The sequence below is a fragment of the Carettochelys insculpta genome, chromosome 18 (genome assembly GCF_033958435.1).
Source record: "Carettochelys insculpta isolate YL-2023 chromosome 18, ASM3395843v1, whole genome shotgun sequence".
Taxonomy (NCBI): Eukaryota; Metazoa; Chordata; order Testudines; family Carettochelyidae; genus Carettochelys; species Carettochelys insculpta.
In genome coordinates, this window is record NC_134154.1 from 13592106 (window position 1) to 13613013 (window position 20908).

At 41.9% G+C, this 20908-nt stretch overlaps 1 protein-coding gene across 2 annotated transcripts; it reads left to right on the forward strand.

The window, feature by feature from the left end:
- The first annotated feature begins 1009 nt into the window (after positions 1-1009).
- Positions 1010-20444, forward strand: PGAM5 (PGAM family member 5, mitochondrial serine/threonine protein phosphatase). Of its 2 annotated transcripts, none has more exons than XM_075012949.1 (6): positions 1010-1319; positions 10259-10437; positions 12768-12893; positions 14314-14402; positions 16548-16681; positions 18608-20444. In XM_075012949.1, the coding sequence occupies exons 1-6, from the start codon at positions 1063-1065 to the stop codon at positions 18756-18758; spliced, it is 936 nt and encodes a 311-aa protein (XP_074869050.1). In that variant the 5' UTR covers positions 1010-1062; the 3' UTR covers positions 18759-20444. The 2 variants fall into 2 exon arrangements, with proteins under 2 accessions (XP_074869050.1, XP_074869051.1); XM_075012950.1 differs by having other exon boundaries at positions 16551-16681.
- Positions 20445-20908: the final 464 nt, after the last annotated feature.

The window sequence follows — 20908 nt, forward strand, 5'->3', positions numbered from 1 at the left end:
TGCCAGGCCCAAAGTTAAATGTCTATTATAACCTATTTGGTTTCTTTTTCTTAATTGCCACCGTTTTGTGATACTCCAGTCGCTGTTCTTAATGGCTTATGCAGCATGCTTGTGTGTGTGTGTGTGTGTCAGTGGTTCTCAAGGGGGAGGAGGGAGAGGGGGTGCATTAACTCAGTGGTTCTCAACCTTTTATTAATAAAAATTGGATTTAAATTTAAAAAGGTGAATATTAATTATCTTTTCCGCACAATCATGCCTACAACGGCAAGTTAATTGCCTTTAGGCAATTTCTTCCAAGCCAGCCAGTTACAATTAAGGTCTTTCACTAAATGTGTTCCAATGGTAGAAAAAATGTGTGCCTGAAAACTGTAGCTACTGGAGGTACTTACCCCTTTTTCAAAAAGAAAAATTATATTTAATAAAAAAGGAGGGAGAAACACGGGGCTACGTAGCCACTTGGCATGCAAATACACATGTACGTTAACAAAAAGCAGTCAAGTAGCACTTTAAAGACTAGCAAAATAGTTTATTAGGTGAGCTTTCAAATATTGAGTCTGTTCTGGTCTGGCTGTGGTCTGAAGAAGTGGGTCTGTCCCACGAAAGCTCACCTAATAGACCGTTTTGCTAGTCTTTAGAGTGCTGCTTGGCTGCTTTTTGTTTTGATAGCGTATGGACTAGCGCGGCTCCCTCTCTGTTACTATGTACGTTAAGGGTCTGAGAGAAGCCACCAACGCCCTTCATGTCAGGGAGCAGAGCAGGGGGCTGTGGCTGCAGTGCCAGGAACAGCTGGTGCTTTGGGGGCTACACTGGGGTCTTTGGTGCGATTCTAAAGCAAATTCATGATTCACGACGAGTTCTGGGCACAGCCTCCCTATCCCCGCCGTCCCCTCCCCTCCCCTCCAGCACCTCTCCCGCCTCCGCCCCGCGGGGAGCGCGCGGCGCGGAGGAAGCGTGTCCCGCGCCGCGCCCCGTCCAGGGCGGAGCCGGGTAGGGGGCGGGAAGCGCCGGCTCTTGGCTCTAGGTGCGGCGGTGCCGGTTGGCGTGCGGGGCTGTCCCGCGGCCATGTCGTTCCGCCGGCTGCTGGCGCTGGGTGCCTGTGGGCTGGCCGGCGGCTCTGTGCTTTTCTCGGCCGTGGGCGTGGGGAAGCAGCCGGCCCGTGGCGCCGGGGGAGATGCTGAGACGCGGCCGGCGGCAACAACCGCCCCCGCCCCCGGGCTGCTGCTCCTGCCCCCTGCCGCCACCGCCTCCTGCCCCGCAGCTCCCGGCTGGGTGGAGCGATCCGCCGGCGGGGGCGGCTACTGGGACAGCAACTGGGACAGGTAGGCGCGAGCCGCGTGTGCCCGCACGGGCTCTGGGTAGAGGGTCCCAGCGCGGGGCACCCAGCCGGCAGCCTCTAGGCTGCGTCCCAACTTCCTATTACCGCGGAGCGATGGGGCTCCTTTAGTCCTCCCTCCTGTGGACGCTGGTCCTGCCTTAGGGACATGGCCAACGGGGGAGCCCAGGGACCCCCCACGCCCTGTGCCGGGGGAAGGGCCTTTCGGTGCCCCCAGATGGATGGGGCTCCTGTGGGGACGGGGAGGCACCTGACAGGCCTTTTGTGCTTTTGTCCAGGGAGGTCCAGGAATTGCCTAGAGAAGAGGACAGGGTGTCAGGGCTCGCCCTGGGGTCCTGCTCTGTGTTCCTTTTAATCTTTGTTATTGCTGTGTGGAATAAACTTTGTAGTGCGCACCAAGATATGTGCTTATGTGCACCACTCTAGGAACACAGAGTGCCGGCTGTGGATGCTCTGCTAATCAGCTGAACTGGGTTGCAGCCTAAGCACGCAACTTACAGGGAATACTGCTCCCATTCCTTATCTAGCCACTGACTTTCTGGGAGCAAGTCACTGAATTGCTTTCTACTTAATTGCCCAATTTAAAAAAGGAGGATTTCCCCTCCCCCTTTTGTAAATTGTTTTGGGGTGCTGAATAATAGCTGGTGTCAGTCATAGAGCACCTGCTTTTCTGAATTGCTTCATAAATTAAATTACAGAAATATCCTGGAAATGTAGTCATCTCTGGAGTATTGGGTGTAGTTAAATAGCATATTACCTCTCCACCACTCATGCCTAAACAAGTAATAAAAAATAGCGTATGATTATCATAATTATGTAGGATAAATCTTCCATCTTTGCCTGTCTATGTCCTATACTTGACAATTCCTTTTCCCGATATAAATTCATTTCTGTAATAAAAGTGAAATTATTGCAGTCCTTTGGAAAGGAGGTAGTTATAGGTCAACTGAGGGGCATTTAAGAGAGCCTGATAGATAACCAACCTCACAGCAGGATGAGAGGAGAAATTAATTAGTAATGTTCAATGCTTGATTCCCCAGAGCATTCAACAAACTATACAGAGGAGTCTGCTCATGGAGGTATAAATTGCCTCTTTGGTGGAATGTAGTAACTAATAGCACTTAATAGCCCTGCCTTCATTATGCAACAATTTAAAACCGGAAGTGAAACTAGGCAATAAAAATTTAAAGAGAAACTGCAGGTGGGTGGAATTATCCAAACTGAAATGAGGCTAAAACACTTAAGTTAAATGATATTAGGAAGTAATTTGTATCTTTATAGGGCCAAATACTCTGAACTTCATACATTTAAAAATGCAAAAGGTATTTCTGCGATGTTCTCTCTGTGCTGTAGATGTACACAAGTCATTTACGCTTTTTGTCACAAATAAGGATATCCTGCTAATACTTTAGGACACTGTGAAGCTCAAGCGTATGAGTATCAAATTGTAGTAATGAGCTTGTTTGTATTTTTGAATTTTTATTAAGTTAACCATTTTGTTTAAAATTAATATCTTGTGTCAAAAAAGCTTCGTTTGTGTAGTACTGAATCAGAGTGCCTTTGTGGGTAGCAAGCTTCTGATTATGCAGATATCGGACATATGGTTTGGTTAATCTCTGGAACTGCAAATCAGGGTAAGATTTTTCATTAATTTTAATAAATTTAATTTGGCTATACACTATTCTCTAGGGAACTGACTCTACTCAGGTAATGACTAACCATCTGTATTGTTTGTTATAATATACTTTGCAGTTAAAATGGTAAAATGTAAGTATTTAGCTTATTGAGCTCCTGTCTGGAGGAATTATCACCCAGGAAGACATTTGCATGCTAGACTCCAGCTTAATAACTGTAAATCCAAACTAAAGTCGTGGCAGGCTTTTTTGATTTTATAATGTTTTAGAATCAAAACACGATACATTATACAATCTAATGTGCCTAATGCTATAATGCAGGGGTGGGGAACCTTTTTCAGGTGAGGGACTACTGACCTGTAGATGAATCTGTTTGAGGGCCACAGAAGTAGAAGCAAAAAACAAAACACTCACTGATCTGGTTCCTGACTGTAAGAGGGCTAGGGCTGTGGGATCTGGAAGGGGGGAGGTTGCAGAAGTGGGCTGTGGATGTGGGATGTAGGTGGGATGGGGTGCAGGAGTAGGCTGGGGGTGTGCATCTAGTTGAGAGGAAGAGTGCAGGAGGGTTTGGGGTGTAAGATCGGGAGGGTGGGTCGGTGGGTGTGAGGGGTCTGGGAGGGAGGGGACAGAAGAAGAGTGTGGGTGGAGAATCTGTGCCAGAAGGGGTGTAGGAGGGAGTGTTGGTCAGCACCGGAGGGGGTGAAGGGTTTGTTGTGGGGGAATCTGGAAAGGAGGGTGCAGGAGGTGGAGTGTGGGGGGTCTGGATGAGAAGAGGACACAGAAGCTGTCTGGAGCATAGGGTCTGGGCGATGGGGGTTCAGTTATCTTTGCAGCACCCCTGGATGCGCATGGCTCCCACCCCATTCCCAGGCACTGCCCTCTGGGTTTCCCTGATTGGTCCTGTTTTAGGCCTAAGGTTCCCCACCCTTGCTGTTATGCATAAAGTGTATGCATGTGGGCAAATGGCATATCTGACTATTTGTAGTACTCATGTGCAACAAATCCACTTATTTATCTGTGTGCAGCTGAAGGTTATTTCTAGCACCCCAGTCAATCTTGGTCCTTTCACTAGCAGTTTATTTAACTGTGTAATGTGTGATGACTGTAGTGGATACCATATTAAATCACTTGATGTAGACCACAAAACAGCTAGAGATGGTTACTTGTTTTGCTAACTTGAAAGTAGCCCATGTTAATAATAATCAAAATTTAGAGTACAATGCTACAAAAGTTTGAGAGTGCATCTAGAAGATTGGTAACTGTGGGACTTAAAATCTGTTTCTAAATGGACACACCCTTGCAAATATTGTGATAATTTAGGGAGAAGATGGAAGGATGTGGTTAAGATGCTGAACTCAGGAGATGCAGGTTCAGATGCTAGGTCTGATACAGACATCCTAAGGGGGTCTTGGGTAAGTGACCTCTTGTCTGTTTTAGTTGCCCATCTATAAAGTGAGCTCAACGCATCTTTACTCCCACCCTTTTGCCGCTTTAAGTAACTAAAAGGATACTAGAGAGCTCTCACTTTTTATGCACTGTATTTAGCACCCCGGGGGTTTCTCACCTCACTTGAATCCTCCAAGAGATGCTAAAATACTTGAGGTTTCAACTGGTCTCTCTATTGCTGAACCCAGGGGCAGGACGTATTGAAAGTACATCTATTTGTGGCAATCAGTTTCTTGCAGTATAGCTGATACATCTAGCAGGGCAGACGTTTAGTGATTTGATGAATGGTTAGCCAAGTTACATGTTAAAACTGATTTAAGATAGCTTATATACTGTACTGTGTTTGAATTGTTTAGTGTACTACTGAAACATAGAACATTTGATAGAAAGTTTTGCTTAGCTTATGATTGTAGAGGCCACCCTGCTTCTTATTAGCAGTTTGTTTTATGTTCCTAAAAGCTCACGCTTTGGGATTTCAGCTGGCCATGTTCAGAGGTCATGAAGGGATTTTTTTCCATTTCTTATCTATTCTGTTTTTTAAATATCCTTCCTCTGAAGGATCAGGGATTGCCATGGCTAGAGGTGGGGCACTGGATGGAGGAGGCCAGTGCTTTCAGGAGACAAAGAACATTCTCGCAGATGGTTGGCTGGCTGGCTTTTTATTTCAGACTCTAATTGATTGCCATGTGTGAGGTTAGGAAGGAATTTCCTTAAATCAGTTCTTGGAGGGTTCTAGTTTCCTCTGCACTACGTGGGTGCAAGTTACTTGTCAGAATTATCTGGCTCTGGTCTACTTTGCTCCTGCGTATTTGCTTACTGTTTCCTTGGCTACTTCCATGTAACTTCAGTTATTGAGGTTAGTGCTGGGAGGTGGTGGCCTGTGATGTACAGGAAGTCAGACAAGATGTCAATTTCTAACTGGTGACTAACTGGTAGTGCAGCCTTTTGCTATAGGTTTCCAAAAAGTGTATTCATTGAAATAATTAGAGCTGACCTTAACCTATAGTTAAGGTTGCTAAATGTATTGCACAGAACACAGTTGATCATTGCTTCTGGGAAAAGTTCACTTTTGCACATTTTGATTGCTCATCCCATGCATGAATTAGAAGGATTATAGTGAGGAATAGCTAAAACAAAATTACCACATTTTTGAGGTTACTTTTTGAAGCTAGAAACTACAGACTACGATGTAATGCAAATTAACTCCAATAACATTAACATTAAAGTTGAAAACACTTTATTGCGGTAGAAATGGACGATTACTTTGTTTTATATTTGCTTCTCTAAGAACTACTCCCTCTAATTAAACTACGGCTGACCTTATCTCTACTCCATATCATCTTACTTTTTAACCTGAGAGAGCTTCTATATAATGGAAAATAATTAATTAGAAATCTTATTAATGTGTTAGGGAAAAAAAATCTAAGGAAAAATTTTATTTAAGAATTGTCATGCCTCAAATGGTTTCCAGTAGCTTTGCTTTAACTTTTTAAAGGCAGTGCTTTAGGGCTGTATGTGACTGGAATCATCTTAGTGAGGATTGGAAATCTTTCTTCGAGTTTCCTACAAATATTTTTTTTATTAATAAGTACATCGTCAGAATTCCTCATCTCTACAGGTGCAACATGATAGAGTAGCCAGAATAGCTAATTGGTCTCAATACCCAGCCCAGGGGTATTGAGGGGTAAAATGGCAATTGTCTGAAACAGAAGCATGTATCACTTAGTGAAACTGGAATTCAGAGAGCAGCATCAGGCCTGGTAAGAAAAAAATTGTCCAGTCAAATGTAGAAGACTTAGAAGAAAATGGTCCTATTGCAGATTTAAATTTGTTTTTTCTGAAATTATATCTTTTCGTTGAGGCCTAAAGGAACCCACTCAAGCTGCAAACATCCAGGAGTAGTTCTAAGTTTTCTGTGCATCAAAACCTAACAATTGGCTTAGTACAGAAGATACCGTTAAACTAGACTATCTAGGTATGAATTGTTCTTAAAATTACTGATATTGCTGTTGATCTCTGAGGTATAAATTGCTTTATGGTAGTATATCAAAATTTGCCCTGACTTTTTCATTTATTTCTCACCACATGGATTTCTCCCTCAATAGGGTCAGCTTTCTAAATCTGTTAGAATTTTTGACAATCACCCTTGCTGTCTTGTCTTACCTATGCATCGTTTATAAGACAGTTCACTAGTAAAACAAAAGTAGTCCTGTAAAGTAATCATAAACATGACTCTTCATTATGGGGTGTGTTTTTTCTAACGCCTTACGATTATGGCTGCCAGGTGTCTGGTTTTTGTCCAAAACACCATGTCAAAAGGGACCTCTGTGGCTCTGGCTGGCACCCTTCTACCCTGGCTCCATACAGGTTGTAAAAGTGGCTTCGAGATCCTGCCACTTTGGGCAGCCAGGGAGGGTCTGCCTGCTGTCCTCACACCTGAAGGCACTGGCTTGACTGCTACTATAACTGTGACCAGGGGATCTGTGGGATGGTATCTGGGACGTTCAATGTGCTAGGAAGCAGCCACCAGGTCCCTGTGCTCCTGGAAGCTATAGTAACTGCTGCTGGAACCCCCTTCCCACGTTCAAAACACCTCACCTTCCCCACATCCCCAGCTGGACCCCTCATATCCCCACCCTTCTGTATCCTAACCTCCTGCACTGGTGGAATGGGGGAGCGGCTCTGAGCAGGGAAAGGGCAGAAGTGATCAGTTTTGTGGGAATTAGAAAGTTGGCAACCCTACTTACAACAGGAGAAAAGGAAACAAGTTCAGAAATCTATCAACTTTTAAAAACATTCGGGGCTCACTTTTATTTAGTAGAGCAGTGTGTTACTCAAATCAAAATACAAAATATTGGTCAAATGTTATTAAAATTACTCATGGGGGCTTTTGACTATTTTAAAAAACAGTTTAGGTAAGTAGCAGCTTTCTGTGACCAGACTAATTTTATTCAGCCTGAGGCTAAGTACTGCTTTTTATAAAATGCGTAAAGGAAACGTACAGAGAGATGTTAATTGAAGAAGCAATAGGTGTGCTGTGCTATCACGGGCAGGAGGGTTACTTTGTGCCTGAGACAGGGAGTAGTAATAAAAGGATTTGTATGAGATGGGGAGGATTACTGTGTGTCTGGTGGAGAGAGAGGAGCCGGAGGACTAATATTGGGAAGATTTGGTCAAGGTTTGTGGTGGTAGGGTACAGCGTTTAATCTGTATGAGCTGCTGGAGGGTTACTTTGTGCAGTGTAGGAGAATGAAAGTTAAAGTTAACTGTGTGGCAGTGGGAAGGAGATCTAACTAGAGCATGAACGGGCACATTAAATCTAAGTTAAAAATAAGTGTTGGAAGGACCTCGTGCAGACCTAGTAATGTGAAAACACAAAATTGTCTTCTAGGCTCATGTTGTTTACTTCTGGAAACGAGCAAATTAGAGATAGGTGAAGTAATTCTAAAATGAATGATCTTTCAGCCTGTTGCTCCTGCCTCACTATATTTGAATTTTCTTTTGGTCTAGTATACATCAATCAGTAAAAGCTGCCATTGCAGTTTTAAGGCTGGTTAGACAATAGATTTGTTGACATTCTCTGCAGAGCAAAGGATTGGATGGCGATGACTGAACGTCCCTTTTATCCTTAAAGGTGGTTTGTCCAGATTCAAGGCTGAAATGCTTTGGTAAGGTTTGGAGAGAAGCTTGCAGTGCTACAGTCTAAATCTCAGCATACCTTTCTGTCATCTTCAGCAAGTACTAAATTTGCCTAAACAGACCCTCCATCCCATAAATTGAAAAGATTCAGAGATAACTCTCCTAGTATTTGTGCAGGAATGGTTTTCCTGTGTAGCTGATATCTGTAGCAGGTTTTTATGATGTGAATAATAAAATAATGAGCATGTTAGCTAAAGAGATACTATTGTGGTATGTAGCTTGGCACATGATGCTAATGCAGTTACAGCATTCAGGTGAGGCAAGTGCCCAAGGTTCTATGCCACTTCCACATTTTTACAGATCCACAAAAGTATTGGACCTTCCAAGGAGCAGGCTTAATGATTCTGCCAACTCTGAAATATGAAACCATGTTAGCATATTTTTGTAAATATTATTTCTAAAAGTCAGTCAAGATACACAGGACTTAAAACTAGAAAATTCAGACTACTTCTTCTTTTCTAAAGATTTTGGTATAATGCCATATATTGTATTTCATGAGCATTATTCTTTGCCTGACCCTAAAGCTCCCCATGGGACTATTCTGTTTTAATCATGCCCCTTTCCCATAGCACAAAACCCCGTTTTACTTACACCCACTCCAACATTGTTTCTTGTATTTTTATCACACTCTGACCTGTAAATACCTTAATCTTGCAAATCCCACCCAAGAGACAGATTGCCTCAGGTTGCTACCCCTCTCTAAAATGGTCATTTATATAGTCAATATATGAATAGAATTCAGACACAATTTTTACCACTAATAGAATAAAAAAATTTAAATCGATATAAAAATACTTAACTCCTGTTATAATAGACCTCAAATTCTTGATCGCTTGCTTACATTATGTATTAAAACCCTTAATTTAAAAAAAGGCTTTACTACAAATTACTGCAGTCCCTCTGTCCATTTTGACCACACAATCCTGCCTGTAACAAAGTACATTTCAGCTGCTTTTGCTATTATAGCAGCAGGTTCCATTCCCACTGCAAATGCTGCATGCACCTTTATAACTGGTTTCTTCAGGGGGACTCAATCAGTGGTTGATTTTCACATGTGGCAGCCAATGCATTGCTCCTCCAGGAAATGGGTTAGTTTATGCACAACTGTGAATTTTCTGTACATCTCAGTAGGACTTTGAACACTAAGTATAAGAAATATTTATAGCTAGTGTAGAGAGTCAGTCAGATTCTTGACAAAATGTGTCCCTTAACCACTACTTCTAGCAAACAAGATCAAAGAATTAAATGTTTGACTTTGTTTTCCCGGTACAGGTTGATGTGTACTAGCATGCTCTTGGCAATCGTGCTTTATAAGCTAGAACCTAAATAAAATGTAGATGTGTTCTGTGTTAGTCAAATGTAAGGCAAAAATTGATGTTATGCTGTCTGAAACTAGCACTGTCTGACTTTTCTTAATTGATTTGTTGAATCTGTGACTCGTGTTTCTGAGTGTGTAGGTCCGCCATCGCTACGGTCAATAATTTTAATTCACTAAATAGCTGACAGTGTGGAAGAGCTGATTAAAATAAACCTATGCATTTCAAAATCAATTATGGAGTAGGGTGTTGCAAGATTGGACAGGTAAAATTGAGATTTTGATGAATCTTCCTTTCAGATTTCTTTGTTTTGACCATAAAATACCATCTAAATTCACATTCTCACTCCAGTAGAAATTCAAGGTTTAACTACTCATAGGCAAGAGTAAAATCAATAATTGTATACGTCAAAGATGCTCTCCCTTTGCTCCTCTCCTTCAGACTAATAGAATGTAAATTGGATATACCTTAAAGTATGCTTTGAAGTCTATCAAAGTATGGATGAACCCCTTATCAGTATTATAGGGATTTTATTTTCTGAGTATTAAATTGCAATCACACTATATTCTGACTAATAGACAGCATGAGTGTCAGATGGTGCTAGCTTGGCTTTACCTAGATAGGTTGTAAATCTCTATAGCGCTATATATGAGTTTTGTGGTATTTAAGAGAAGAGTTAAAATGTTAGATCAAATTTTTGATAACATTTTGGGAGGATCAAAAGATTTTTCTCCCCCAAAGACTGAAATAAATTGAGACAAGAGTCCCTATTAGTAATTTTACCCTGCCATTCTTCCACATATCAAAATGACATGTTTTAATATTTTTAGGCGTGAACCACTGGCACTTATCAACCTGAAAAAGAAAAATGAAGAGACTGGGGAAGAAGAGCTTGCTTCCCGCCTAGATCACTGCAAAGCAAAAGCCACCAGACACATATTCCTTATCCGCCATTCTCAGTACAACTTGGATGGCCGGATGGACAAAGACAGAACTCTGACTCAGCTGGGTATGTGTGACTAGGACCCTACTTGATTTGTGCATTTCACAGAGAAAGAGGTTCTTGTCTGTCACTAATCTCATGTTAAAGCAGCCAGTTCTGCTCTGGATTCTATTGCCAACTTCCTTCGGTTTATTTTGGCCCACACGTTTTCAAAAGATTCGAAATCCTATCTTTCCCCTATAGTTCTGTAAATAAAATTCACATACGCTATTTGTTTCAGAACTTCATAGTGGATTTCTAACTTTCTTTGAGACAAACTTTCACAGCAGGCTTTTATTTTTTATTTATTTATTTTTATTTTTCTCAAACTTTGCGCTAACTTCAATACCCAGGAAGATGACTATGGACCATAAAGTCTTGGAAAAGGATTTCTATATGGAATATTATCATGAAGGACATGCCTTTAGATGAAAATTACTAAATGGAATTTCATGTAGCTTCAGATATTTTTTCCCCCACTGAGTGTGTCTTTTTTTGGAGTATTCACAATGCTTTGATAATTATATGTGCTCCTTGCTTCATCCTTAGTTCTAATGCTGCTGGGAATTATGTTAGTAAAACCCTGTTTGTTGAGATTAGAAGAATACTCCCTATTCTGATACCTAGGTTATTCTGTACTTGGTTAATGCCTATTCCTAGATATCAAAATTGTGAGTAGCACTGACTAGAATTCTGTAGCTGTTTAAAACCTTTCTCCCTGAAAGGGCAAGAATTTTCTACAGGTGATGCTGCTTTATGTGTCAACACCATAGTATCAGATGTTAATATGGATGCTTTCTGAGATTTCATTTGCATGCTTAAAAGCAAATTTGATTAAAGTTGTGAATATAGTAAATGCACGATTCGGAGACAGTAACTCTGGTTAGAATAGCAGGTTTCTGTTTTATATTTTTGGCTCTGCACTTTCCTGGCATGTAGCTCTGGGCAAGCAACTTTACCCATCTACTCCGCTATCCATCTATGCTTCATTACGAGTTAAAATACACTGGGACAGTGGGTAGGAACTTACCCTCATTTTACAGGTAACATCTTATCTGATGAATCCCAACTGGTGGGTGATGTATGTTTCCTTCCAAGCTAATCTACCTGCAGTTTTTGTTTCAAGCAGAAATAACACATCCACTCATCTCTTGTTAAATGAGTACTTTTATTTACGAGTGCTTGCTTAAACGAGGGACACACACATGTCCCTTAGCTCACTTGATGAATGAACTTCCCTGTTAATAAGAGTGTAACCCCATTCTTGCGGCTCCAACTCTCCGTAGTCTGACCCCTCTGCCAGCCCCGCAGCCCCAACCCGCTGCAGCCAGACCCCCCTGCTGGCCCTGTGGCCCCAAACTGTGGCAGCCAGACCCCCCTGCCGGCCCCTCAGTCCCAAACTGTGGCAGCCAGACCCCCTTGCCGGCCCCTCAGCCCCAAACCGCTGCAGCCTGACCCCCCGCTTCCCCCACCACACCACCAGCCCCTCAGTCCCAACCTGCAGAAGCCTGACCACCCACTGCCGGCCACAGCCTGTGGCAGCCTGACCTCCCTGCTGCCTGAATCCCCTGTGGCTCTGCAGCATGACCCTCCTACCAGCCCTGCGGCACCAAATTGCAGCAGCCTGAACCTCCCCCCGCCCCCCAGCCCATTCCCTTCCCCTATGGACCCAACCTTCCTACCTGCTCATGGCCCCAAACAGCCCCAACCTTTAACCCCCCCCAACCCAAGGTTCAATTACCTTTCAAAAGCAGGGCCGCCTGCTGCCACTCCTTCCCTGAGTAAGCAGCACTAGGAAGCAATCAGAGACTTTTACATGTATTTTAATGGTAATCTTGTGTCCCTCTTACGACTTTTTGCCTATGAGCAGAAAGTTGGGAACCAATTGTGCTCATGTTGCGAGGGATGAGTGTATTCACACGCTTCTTTCTTCTGCACTCTTAGGATGTAAGAGTGGTAGAAAGTGACTGGCAAATTGAACACCCAGCTGCTGTAACAGTTATTTGCATGAGTTCAGTGTGGTAGTGATTTACCCTGTGATAGTTAAAAATCAAGGACCATGATTAATGGGTAAGCTTCTCTCCTCAGTGCTTCTTACTGAAGTGGAAAACTATAAATTAAAGAACTGGCTCTGGCTTAACCAACAGAAATCTGTTCCAGCTGGTGAAACGTGAATTGGAGCTTGGCTGTTTGCAAATCTGGTCTTTCGCTTTTGATGCTACTATAAGCATTATCTCCTGCTGAAAGGAAGGATGCATTACATACTAGCAGGGTGGGCATCTGATGATAGATTAATTTTTGAGAAAGATAAAAGAGCAAAGTATCATCAATTTATTATAGCTAATCTCACTGTTAAGGTCGTGAGCAGGCAGAGCTGACTGGGCGCAGGCTGGCAAGCTTGGGGTTGAAATTTGATACAATTATCCACTCCTCTATGACCAGAGCAACAGAAACAACTGATATAATCAGCAAGCATCTTCCAGGTAAGTGGATTTAGATGGCATAATGCTGTCTTATGACTGCTTCTTTGGTTAAGTTGCAGGATTTGATTTGTAGCAGTCAGTTGAAATGGAGTCTTTCGCAAGACTACCTTGCACGTTGTAAATTAACTGTTTAATTTATAAATGAAATAGTCACAAATGTGAATAGAAATGAAGCTGCAATTAAAAATAATAAAAATTGAGCTGACCCCTCAGAGTAGTCAGTACTTGGATGTGTTACTGTGTAGGAGATCTGGGCAGTTTGCTCTTTGTAGCTTCAAAATGTTAGGAAGAAAAGCTTGTTACCAAAGAGTGCCTAATGACTGTCACAGACCTGTGCCTAGAGGCACAGTTCTGCTGACTGGGAGAGAATGTTAACTGTCTTTTCTACAAGAGCATATTGGAATGAATACTGGACAGTTTTTTTATTAGGTTGGCCAATCTTGTATGGCAGTGCTTGCAACTTGGCATTAAAGAAGGGGGAGCAGGTGGCATGCTGAAAGGATGTTAGATAAAAATAGCAGCTGTTCTGAGGCATGGTTTCACTTCTGCCTGTATGTGGTGCTGGGGATAATTGGCCCTAGCTTTTGGGTCAGGTTGGTGGTAAGAGAGTCCAGATTAATTCTGGTACATTACACTGAATTCTGTGAACAAAAATCCCCCATGGTGATCATAGACAAATCCTGACATTTTTTCGGTTGATTGTACAATGACCTGTAGAAGAGTAATTAAGTCCATTTTGAACCACTATTAGACATGGCTTTCAAAGAGGGGAAGGGAAGGTGAATGGACTTAAAACTAATTTTTATAACAATCCTTGAATGTCAGTCTAATGAAATGGAAGGCTTGTTCGAAGAAGAATAAAGACGTCCTTTCAGATTACGGGAGGTTATATTACAGGGGTATATACTTTTTAACAAATGTGTTAAGATATGTGGTTTTTCACACGTGTCCTAATGGTTGTCCTGATTCTTAATTGTTTGGCTGCAAGGATTTGTCTCACTTGGTAGACAGATCATCAAAGATCATACTAAAATTATTTTTCTGTCAGACTGAACTGCCATATATAATAGGTTTCAGACTCTCAACAATATAATACAGCTTTACCATGCATTTTGAACATGGAGGTGTTCCTGGATCAAATGTATTGGGCTTCCTTAGTGCTCTATAGGTAAGTGGGCTTGTTAAGTTTTTGAAAAGACTCACTTGGAATCTCTGTGAGAAGCATGAAGACTGTAATGTTTGGATTTAAGTTTTTGGCTGTAACCTGGAGGTTTCTTTGAACACATAGAATATCAAGAAACACACAGTTTGGAATAAATGTAGAAGGTTTTCTTTATGACTGAAATAATGTGGGCCTGGTTGCAAACTGCCCTGTAAAGTCACTTTTACTTCACTTTCTGGATGTGTTTTTCATTTCCAGGGGTTAAAACAATTAGTACGGACCTGCTAAGAGAGGGAGCTCCTATAGAACCAGACCCTCCAGTATCTCACTGGAAACCAGAAGCTGTGGTAAGAATCATAGAACACTAGGACTGGAAGGGACCTTGAGAGGCATCAAGTCCAGCTCCCTGCCCCAATGGCAGGACCAAGTACTGTGTAAACCATCCCTGATAGACATCTATCTAACTTGTTCTTAAATATCTCCAGTGATGGAGATTCCACAGCCTCCCTTGGCAATTTATTCCACTGTTTGACCACCCTGACAGTTAGGAACTTTTTCCTAATGTCCAACCTAAACCTCCCTTGCTGCAGTTCAAGCCCATTGCCTCTTGTTCTATCCTCAGAGGCCAAGAAGAACAAGTTTTCTCCCTCCTCCTTATGACACCCTTTTAGATACCTGAAAACTGCTATCATGTCTCCCCTCAATCTTCTCTTTTCCAAACTAAACAAGCCCAATTCTTTCAGCCTTTCTTCATAGGTCACATTCTCTATACCTTTAATCATTCTTGTCACTCTTTTCTGGACCCTCTCTAATTTCTCCACATCTTTCTTGAACTGCGGTGCCCAGAACTGGACACAATACTCCAGCTGAGGCCTAACCAGCACAGAGTAGAGCGGAAGAATGACTTCTCGTGTCTTATTCACAACACACCTTTTAATGCATCCCAAAATCATGTTTGGTTTTTTTTTCTTTTGCAACAGCATCACACTGTTGACTCCTATTTAGCTTGTGGTTGACTGTAACCCCTAGATCACTTTCTGCTGTAGTCATTCCTAGACAGTCTCTCCCCATTCTGTATGTGTGAAACTGATTGTTCCTTCCCAAGTGGAGCACTTTGCATTTGTCCTTATTAAACTTCATCCTGTTTACCTCAGACCATTTCTCCAATTTATCCAGATCATTTTGAATTTTGACCCTATCCTTCAAAGCAGTTGCAACCCCTCCCAGCTTGGTATCATCTGCAAACTTAATAAGCCTACTTTCTTTGCCAATATCTAAATCATTGATGAAGATATTGAACAGAACTGGTCCTAACACAGACCCCTGCAGAACCCCACTTGTTATACTTTTCCAGCAGGATTGAGAACCATTAAGAACTACTCTTTGGGTGCGGTTACACAGCCAGTTATACACCCACCTTATAGTAGCCTCATCTAAATTGTATTTGCCTATTTTTTTATCAGAATATCATGAGAGACTGTATCAAATTCTTTACTAAAGTCTAGGTATACCACATCTCCTGCTTCTCCCCATCCACAAGGCTCGTTATCCTATCAAAGAAAGCTATCGGATTAGCTTGACATGATTTGTGCTTTACAAATCCATGCTGGCTGTACCCTATCACCTTACCTCCTTCCAAGTGCTTGCAGATGATTTCTTTAATTGCCTGCTCCATTATCTTTCCTGGCACTGAAGTTCAGCTGACTGGCCTGTAATTTCCTGGGTTATTCTTATTCCCCTTTTTATAGAAGGGCACTATATTTGCCCTTTTCCAGTCTTCTGGAATCTCTCCTGTCTCCCATGATTTTCCAAAGATGATAGATAAAGGCTCAGATACCTCCTCTAGCAGCTCCTTGAGTATTCTAGGATGCATTTCATCAGGCCCTGGTGACTTGCAGACATCTAATTTTCCTAAGTGACTTTTAACTTGTTCTTTTTTTTATACTCTTATGTAATGTGAATATTTCACATTCTCTTTAATTCATTGTACTTTCTATTATTTGTTTTCAGGCTGTATTTCCTGAGCCTTGCATCTATCCTATATTTAAAATATTTGGTCACAACTTTACATTTCCCTTTGCAATCTGGCAGTGTTCTGGTCACAACTTGGCCAGGTTTGAGACTGAGCTATTTTATAACCCTAAAGGAGTTAACTGTCTCAGGCTATGGCTACATGAGTGAGCTTACAGATGTACCTGGAAGCTCAGTTCTACCTGCTCCCCTGTTTGGCTTAATTACTCTAGCCCATGAGCAGTAGTAGCTGTCAGCTGGAGCACTCCTGCTGATCTAGTGCTATCCAGAACTGTTATGTTGGCATGTATTATGTCACTCAGGCTAGTGGCTAATTCACATCCCATAGTGACATAACTTATGGCAACTTAAGCTGTAGCTTAGCCATAGCCTAAAGCAGCACAATGTTTTGAAGGTTCAGGTAGCTGCGTGGATTGGTTTAATCTGTTTCAGTGTTTAATCACAAACTCTCTTGTCATTAGCAGTATTATGAAGATGGAGCTCGTATTGAGGCTGCTTTCCGAAATTATATCCATAGGGCTGATGTGAAGCAGGAAGAGGACAGTTATGAGATTTTTGTTTGCCATGCCAATGTGATCCGCTACATAGTTTGCAGGTAATTTATGAGGGACCAAATACCCAACTTTTTAAACTGGGTTATTGTGTTGCACTGTCTGTAGTCTGTTACAGCTAGGAAACCAGCTAGCTGGTGTGAGGGGACTGCAGAGGGTGAGTGCCTGGCTCTCTGAGCAGCTGTACTTACAGCATTTGATCAGAAGCTTAACCTACAAATATGGTGTTTGATTCCGTGTGTGTGATCCTTCTTTTGAGATGTTTTAGTAGGTTTTTTGGCCTTTTGGAGTTTTTGTATTTTTAAATCTTTCTACATATGTTTATATTTAAAAAAAAAAAAAAAGTGTAAGCGGCCTCAAAATATTTGAAATACAGAGACAGAGTAAAAATATTAAATATGAAAAAGGGGTTTGAATTAATTCTGAAGTAAAAATGAAAGACATGTACAGATTAGTGAGACTTGGGACTGATTTTTCTGTCTTTAACACTGTCCCAGAGTACTCTAGATTTTGACAAAAGACTGCTTGGAAAAAACATGGAGAAATACAGTGTTTTGTAGAGCAGTTGAAAGTTTTAACTTTATGCAGATCATGGTGATATAAATGTATTTTGTGGTGGCTTTCAGTTGGAGTGAGTCTTGACTACATGCATGACCAATGGTTCATGTTGCCTTAAATAAACTAGTATCTTGGTGTCAGCAGTTCAGGATTCCTGTGGCTTAAATACATTCATTTTCCAAAAGCATTTAATATCTGTGAGGGAGGGGGAGAAAACCCCTTACTACTAGGGCATCTCGGTGGCTCAGGAACTGCAGGGGCAAGGGGTGGCAATGGACAGATGATAGTGTTGGGTGTTTAAACACTGCTCTGTAGCAGGTTTCCACTTTTCTTTACAAGCTCTGGCCTAACAAGTTATTTTCCATTCACTAGCAGGAAAATGTTCACAGTATTCCACTCTGGTAAACAGATACTGTTAAAACCATAATTACTTATTGGCAAAGTCATTTCCCCTTGTTGAAGAAAGCTGAGGTTAGAGCAGACTACTTTACTTTTCTGCTGTGAGGAAGAGAATTACATCCTGTCATCTTCACTCACTACTTGTGCATTTATGAATCCAGTTCACTTTCCTGCCTGGTTTCCTGAAGTTCTGAGTGGACTTAATCACCCCATCTCCCTAACCTTTTGTCCTCCTCGTTGTGAACCTCCAGATCTTAACCTTCCCTACCAATGAACTTGCCACAGCCAAGAACTCAGCTTAAATTTATGCTGTGGCTCCCCTACTCTCTATCTCCTTCCTGCTTTCCTGACCCCTCTAAAATCTATTTTAAGATTAGCTTGACTTCAGCTGCAAAACCCTTTTGCAAGCCATATTCTAATGGTGCCTCCTGATGTTGATGTAATTGTGTGCTGAGTCCCATTTGTTTACCCCTCCCTGCCAAATCACTATTTTAATAGATCTGGGAAAGGACTGCTAAATGAGAGCATCTATATCATGTGCTCTCAAATATAATTTGTCCTTTACTCCCTGAGCAACAGTTGTTAGTTGCTTTTCATGAAAGTCTTTTTCTACAAGGTTACCACAATACAATATACCAACTTGAAACCCTGTGCAATTGGTTCTCTGGTCTTGAATCTAGGTCAGCTGTTGTTTTGTTTTACTCCTGGTAATCTGAATATAGGGTTTTTAACAGCTTTTATGTTCTTTGTATTAGTCCTATCTACATTAATTGTACCCATCTGTTGCACCCTTCAGAAGCGAAAACTGGATTTAAAGAGCCATTTGTGCTTTTTGAATTTATAACTGTGATTGCACAAGATCAAAGACTGCAATAGGCAGAGATTTGCATGTGAGCTCATTGGTGTACAGCTTCACAGGGGTGGCTCTCTTTTTAGAGTCTAGACAGACGAAATGATGTGACTGCGCCTTTATATGCTTGTGCATTAAGCTGTACATTTTTCTTTTTAAATAGAGCATTACAGTTCCCCCCAGAAGGCTGGCTTCGGATGTCCCTTAATAACGGCAGTATAACCCATTTGGTGATCCGTCCTAATGGAAGAGTGGCGCTTAGAACACTTGGAGACACAGGATTCATGCCACCGGATAAAATCACACGCACCTGAGTCTGCGTGGCTGAAGGCCATCTTGGAGCTGCTTTGTCTTGCTGCTCTAGTACACCCAGCAACAGTACCACTAAACTTATATTTGTAATATCTGGGTACGATGCTGTTTTAAAATTGTACTTTAATTCCCTCTGCCTCCTTTGCATACTCATGTCGCTTTTCAGTCCAAAAAAGACACTTTATTTCTTCAGCAGTCTATGGACTTTATTTGCATCACTGGATAAAATTGAGATGTGGAATAGGAAGACTGATGAAACCATCTTTGTGCTCAGTCCTTCCGGAGCACTAACTGTCTGTACAGTGAAAATTTCTCTAGCTTCTTTAACCAAAGCTTGCTCCAAGAGCTGTGATTTTGTACTTTTCTTGTGCTGGTGAACAAAACAGTACAGGCACTTCTGAAGGCATCCTTTATAAAAGATAAGCAACTCTCATAAAAGCAAGGTAGATTTTTGCAGTTAGGTGGTGGAATTTCTCTATGTGGAGATGAGTGGTTGAGGTTTTGGGGAACTGATTCTTCTGCTACAATGGGGTGCTTTCCCCTGTTATATACGTGTATGTAGCACACACTGGGCATAATGACTTCAGGAGAGAAGCATGTGAGCTTAAGGGGTTAGAAATGGTGGAGTGTGACTTCAGTGCTCTGGAAGTTCATTCCCTGATTCTGAAAAATACTCCTGGCAACACAATGGCACAAGGAAAGTAACTGTTTAATATGAACTACTCCCAAAGCTGGTTTTATAATGCTGCCTTTGTCCTTAGGCCTGAATAAAGCATGTAGGAGACTTCTGAGGCAGACAGGTAGTGCTTGTCTTACACAGACAACCTTTCTGGATGCCTGAGCATAAACAAGCAGCGTACCTAAGCTGACTTCCACATCACTCAGTATTAAGTGCTTTTGTCATTGCATGATGATGCTGTTAAGAATTCCTGTTTGACACTCCATGCACTAGTAGTAAATTTGGGCAAAAATTCTGGTGCTATAGTAATTTTAGGGTATTTAGAAGTGAAAGAGTAAGTGTTTGGGAAGTCAAAAGCTTTTCCCCTGCTGCTCCCATATCTAGTCAGGTGAAAACACAGATCATGCTAAGTTAGTTACTCAGTTCACTCAGATTTACAAACTTTCTTTTTTTGGGGGTGAGCAACAATTCTATGAATTGGCCTCTCCCTTGGCAAAGCTATATGAAGTTTTACTCATGAAACTCAGTGACATAAGCAGATGCAATCATGAACTCTTTCCAGGCTGTTTAATCAAATACATGGCTTAGTTCAGTGAAATAGGCTACTAAAAATTTATATATGAAAACTAAGGGGGATTGTCTTCAGCAATCACTGCAGGCAATTGGAATATGTCAACTTTTAAAACCATTTTGAATAAATTTGTCTTTGTGTACAAAGTGTGTGTGTAGGCTTAAAGATGTGGTCAATCTTAATTTCTGGAGTGGCTAGTTGAATTACTGCCCTGGGCATTCTTTGCTGGGATAGAGGCAAAGCAGAAACAACAGGGAGGTGGGGGGGCCCCAGGAGACTTAAACTCAGTTTAGAAAATGCACAGGGCTTGACCCTCATCACCAACAGTATTTACAATGTTCCTTCACATCAGCCCCAAACATACCCCCTCTCCCAGGATTAATCCATTTGTGCTGCTGGCTAGGGCACCTACACCAGGTGGCCCACATGCATGCAGGTGTTTCTGCTGGCATAAGTTGAGCTGAGCCCAGCCATGCCTAGTGGAGGGGTGTGGCTGCTAAGGTAGCAGGGCTCTCTGCTGCTTCCTGGCCTGCTGCCACAGAAACAAAATTCAGTTGGTTATCAGTCAGAGGGGTGGCAAAGTGTAGAGTCACAATTATCTCCTTGAAGAGCTGTAGGGTGCTGACCCTTGAAGTAGGACAAGACAAAAAAACAGCAGTGTTCTGTACTTGTTCAAATGTTCCAGACAGTTTTCACTGTTCATTTAAACACAACCATGGGGGGGAGATGACTGTGGCCACAAACAGCAGGACTAAAATTCAGTGCAAGTTTGTCATAGCCATTACTCTTTTTATAAATAAAGTGGGAGCAGCTGTGGTTATATGAATTTCAAAATCAGTCTCCCTTTACAACTGTATGTAGGAAAGTCTCACTTTTCCTTGAAAACTTCTATTCAGAACTTT

Bases quoted from the DNA above. Each gene is read 5' to 3' on its own strand.
- PGAM5 (XM_075012949.1), top strand. From the start codon at position 1,063: ATGTCGTTCCGCCGGCTGCTGGCGCTGGGTGCCTGTGGGCTGGCCGGC. The intron at 1,320-10,258 runs GTAGGCGCGAGC...TAATATTTTTAG, and splicing joins TGGGACAGCAACTGGGACAG to GCGTGAACCACTGGCACTTA. The intron at 14,403-16,547 runs GTAAGAATCATA...TCTTGTCATTAG, and splicing joins ACTGGAAACCAGAAGCTGTG to CAGTATTATGAAGATGGAGC.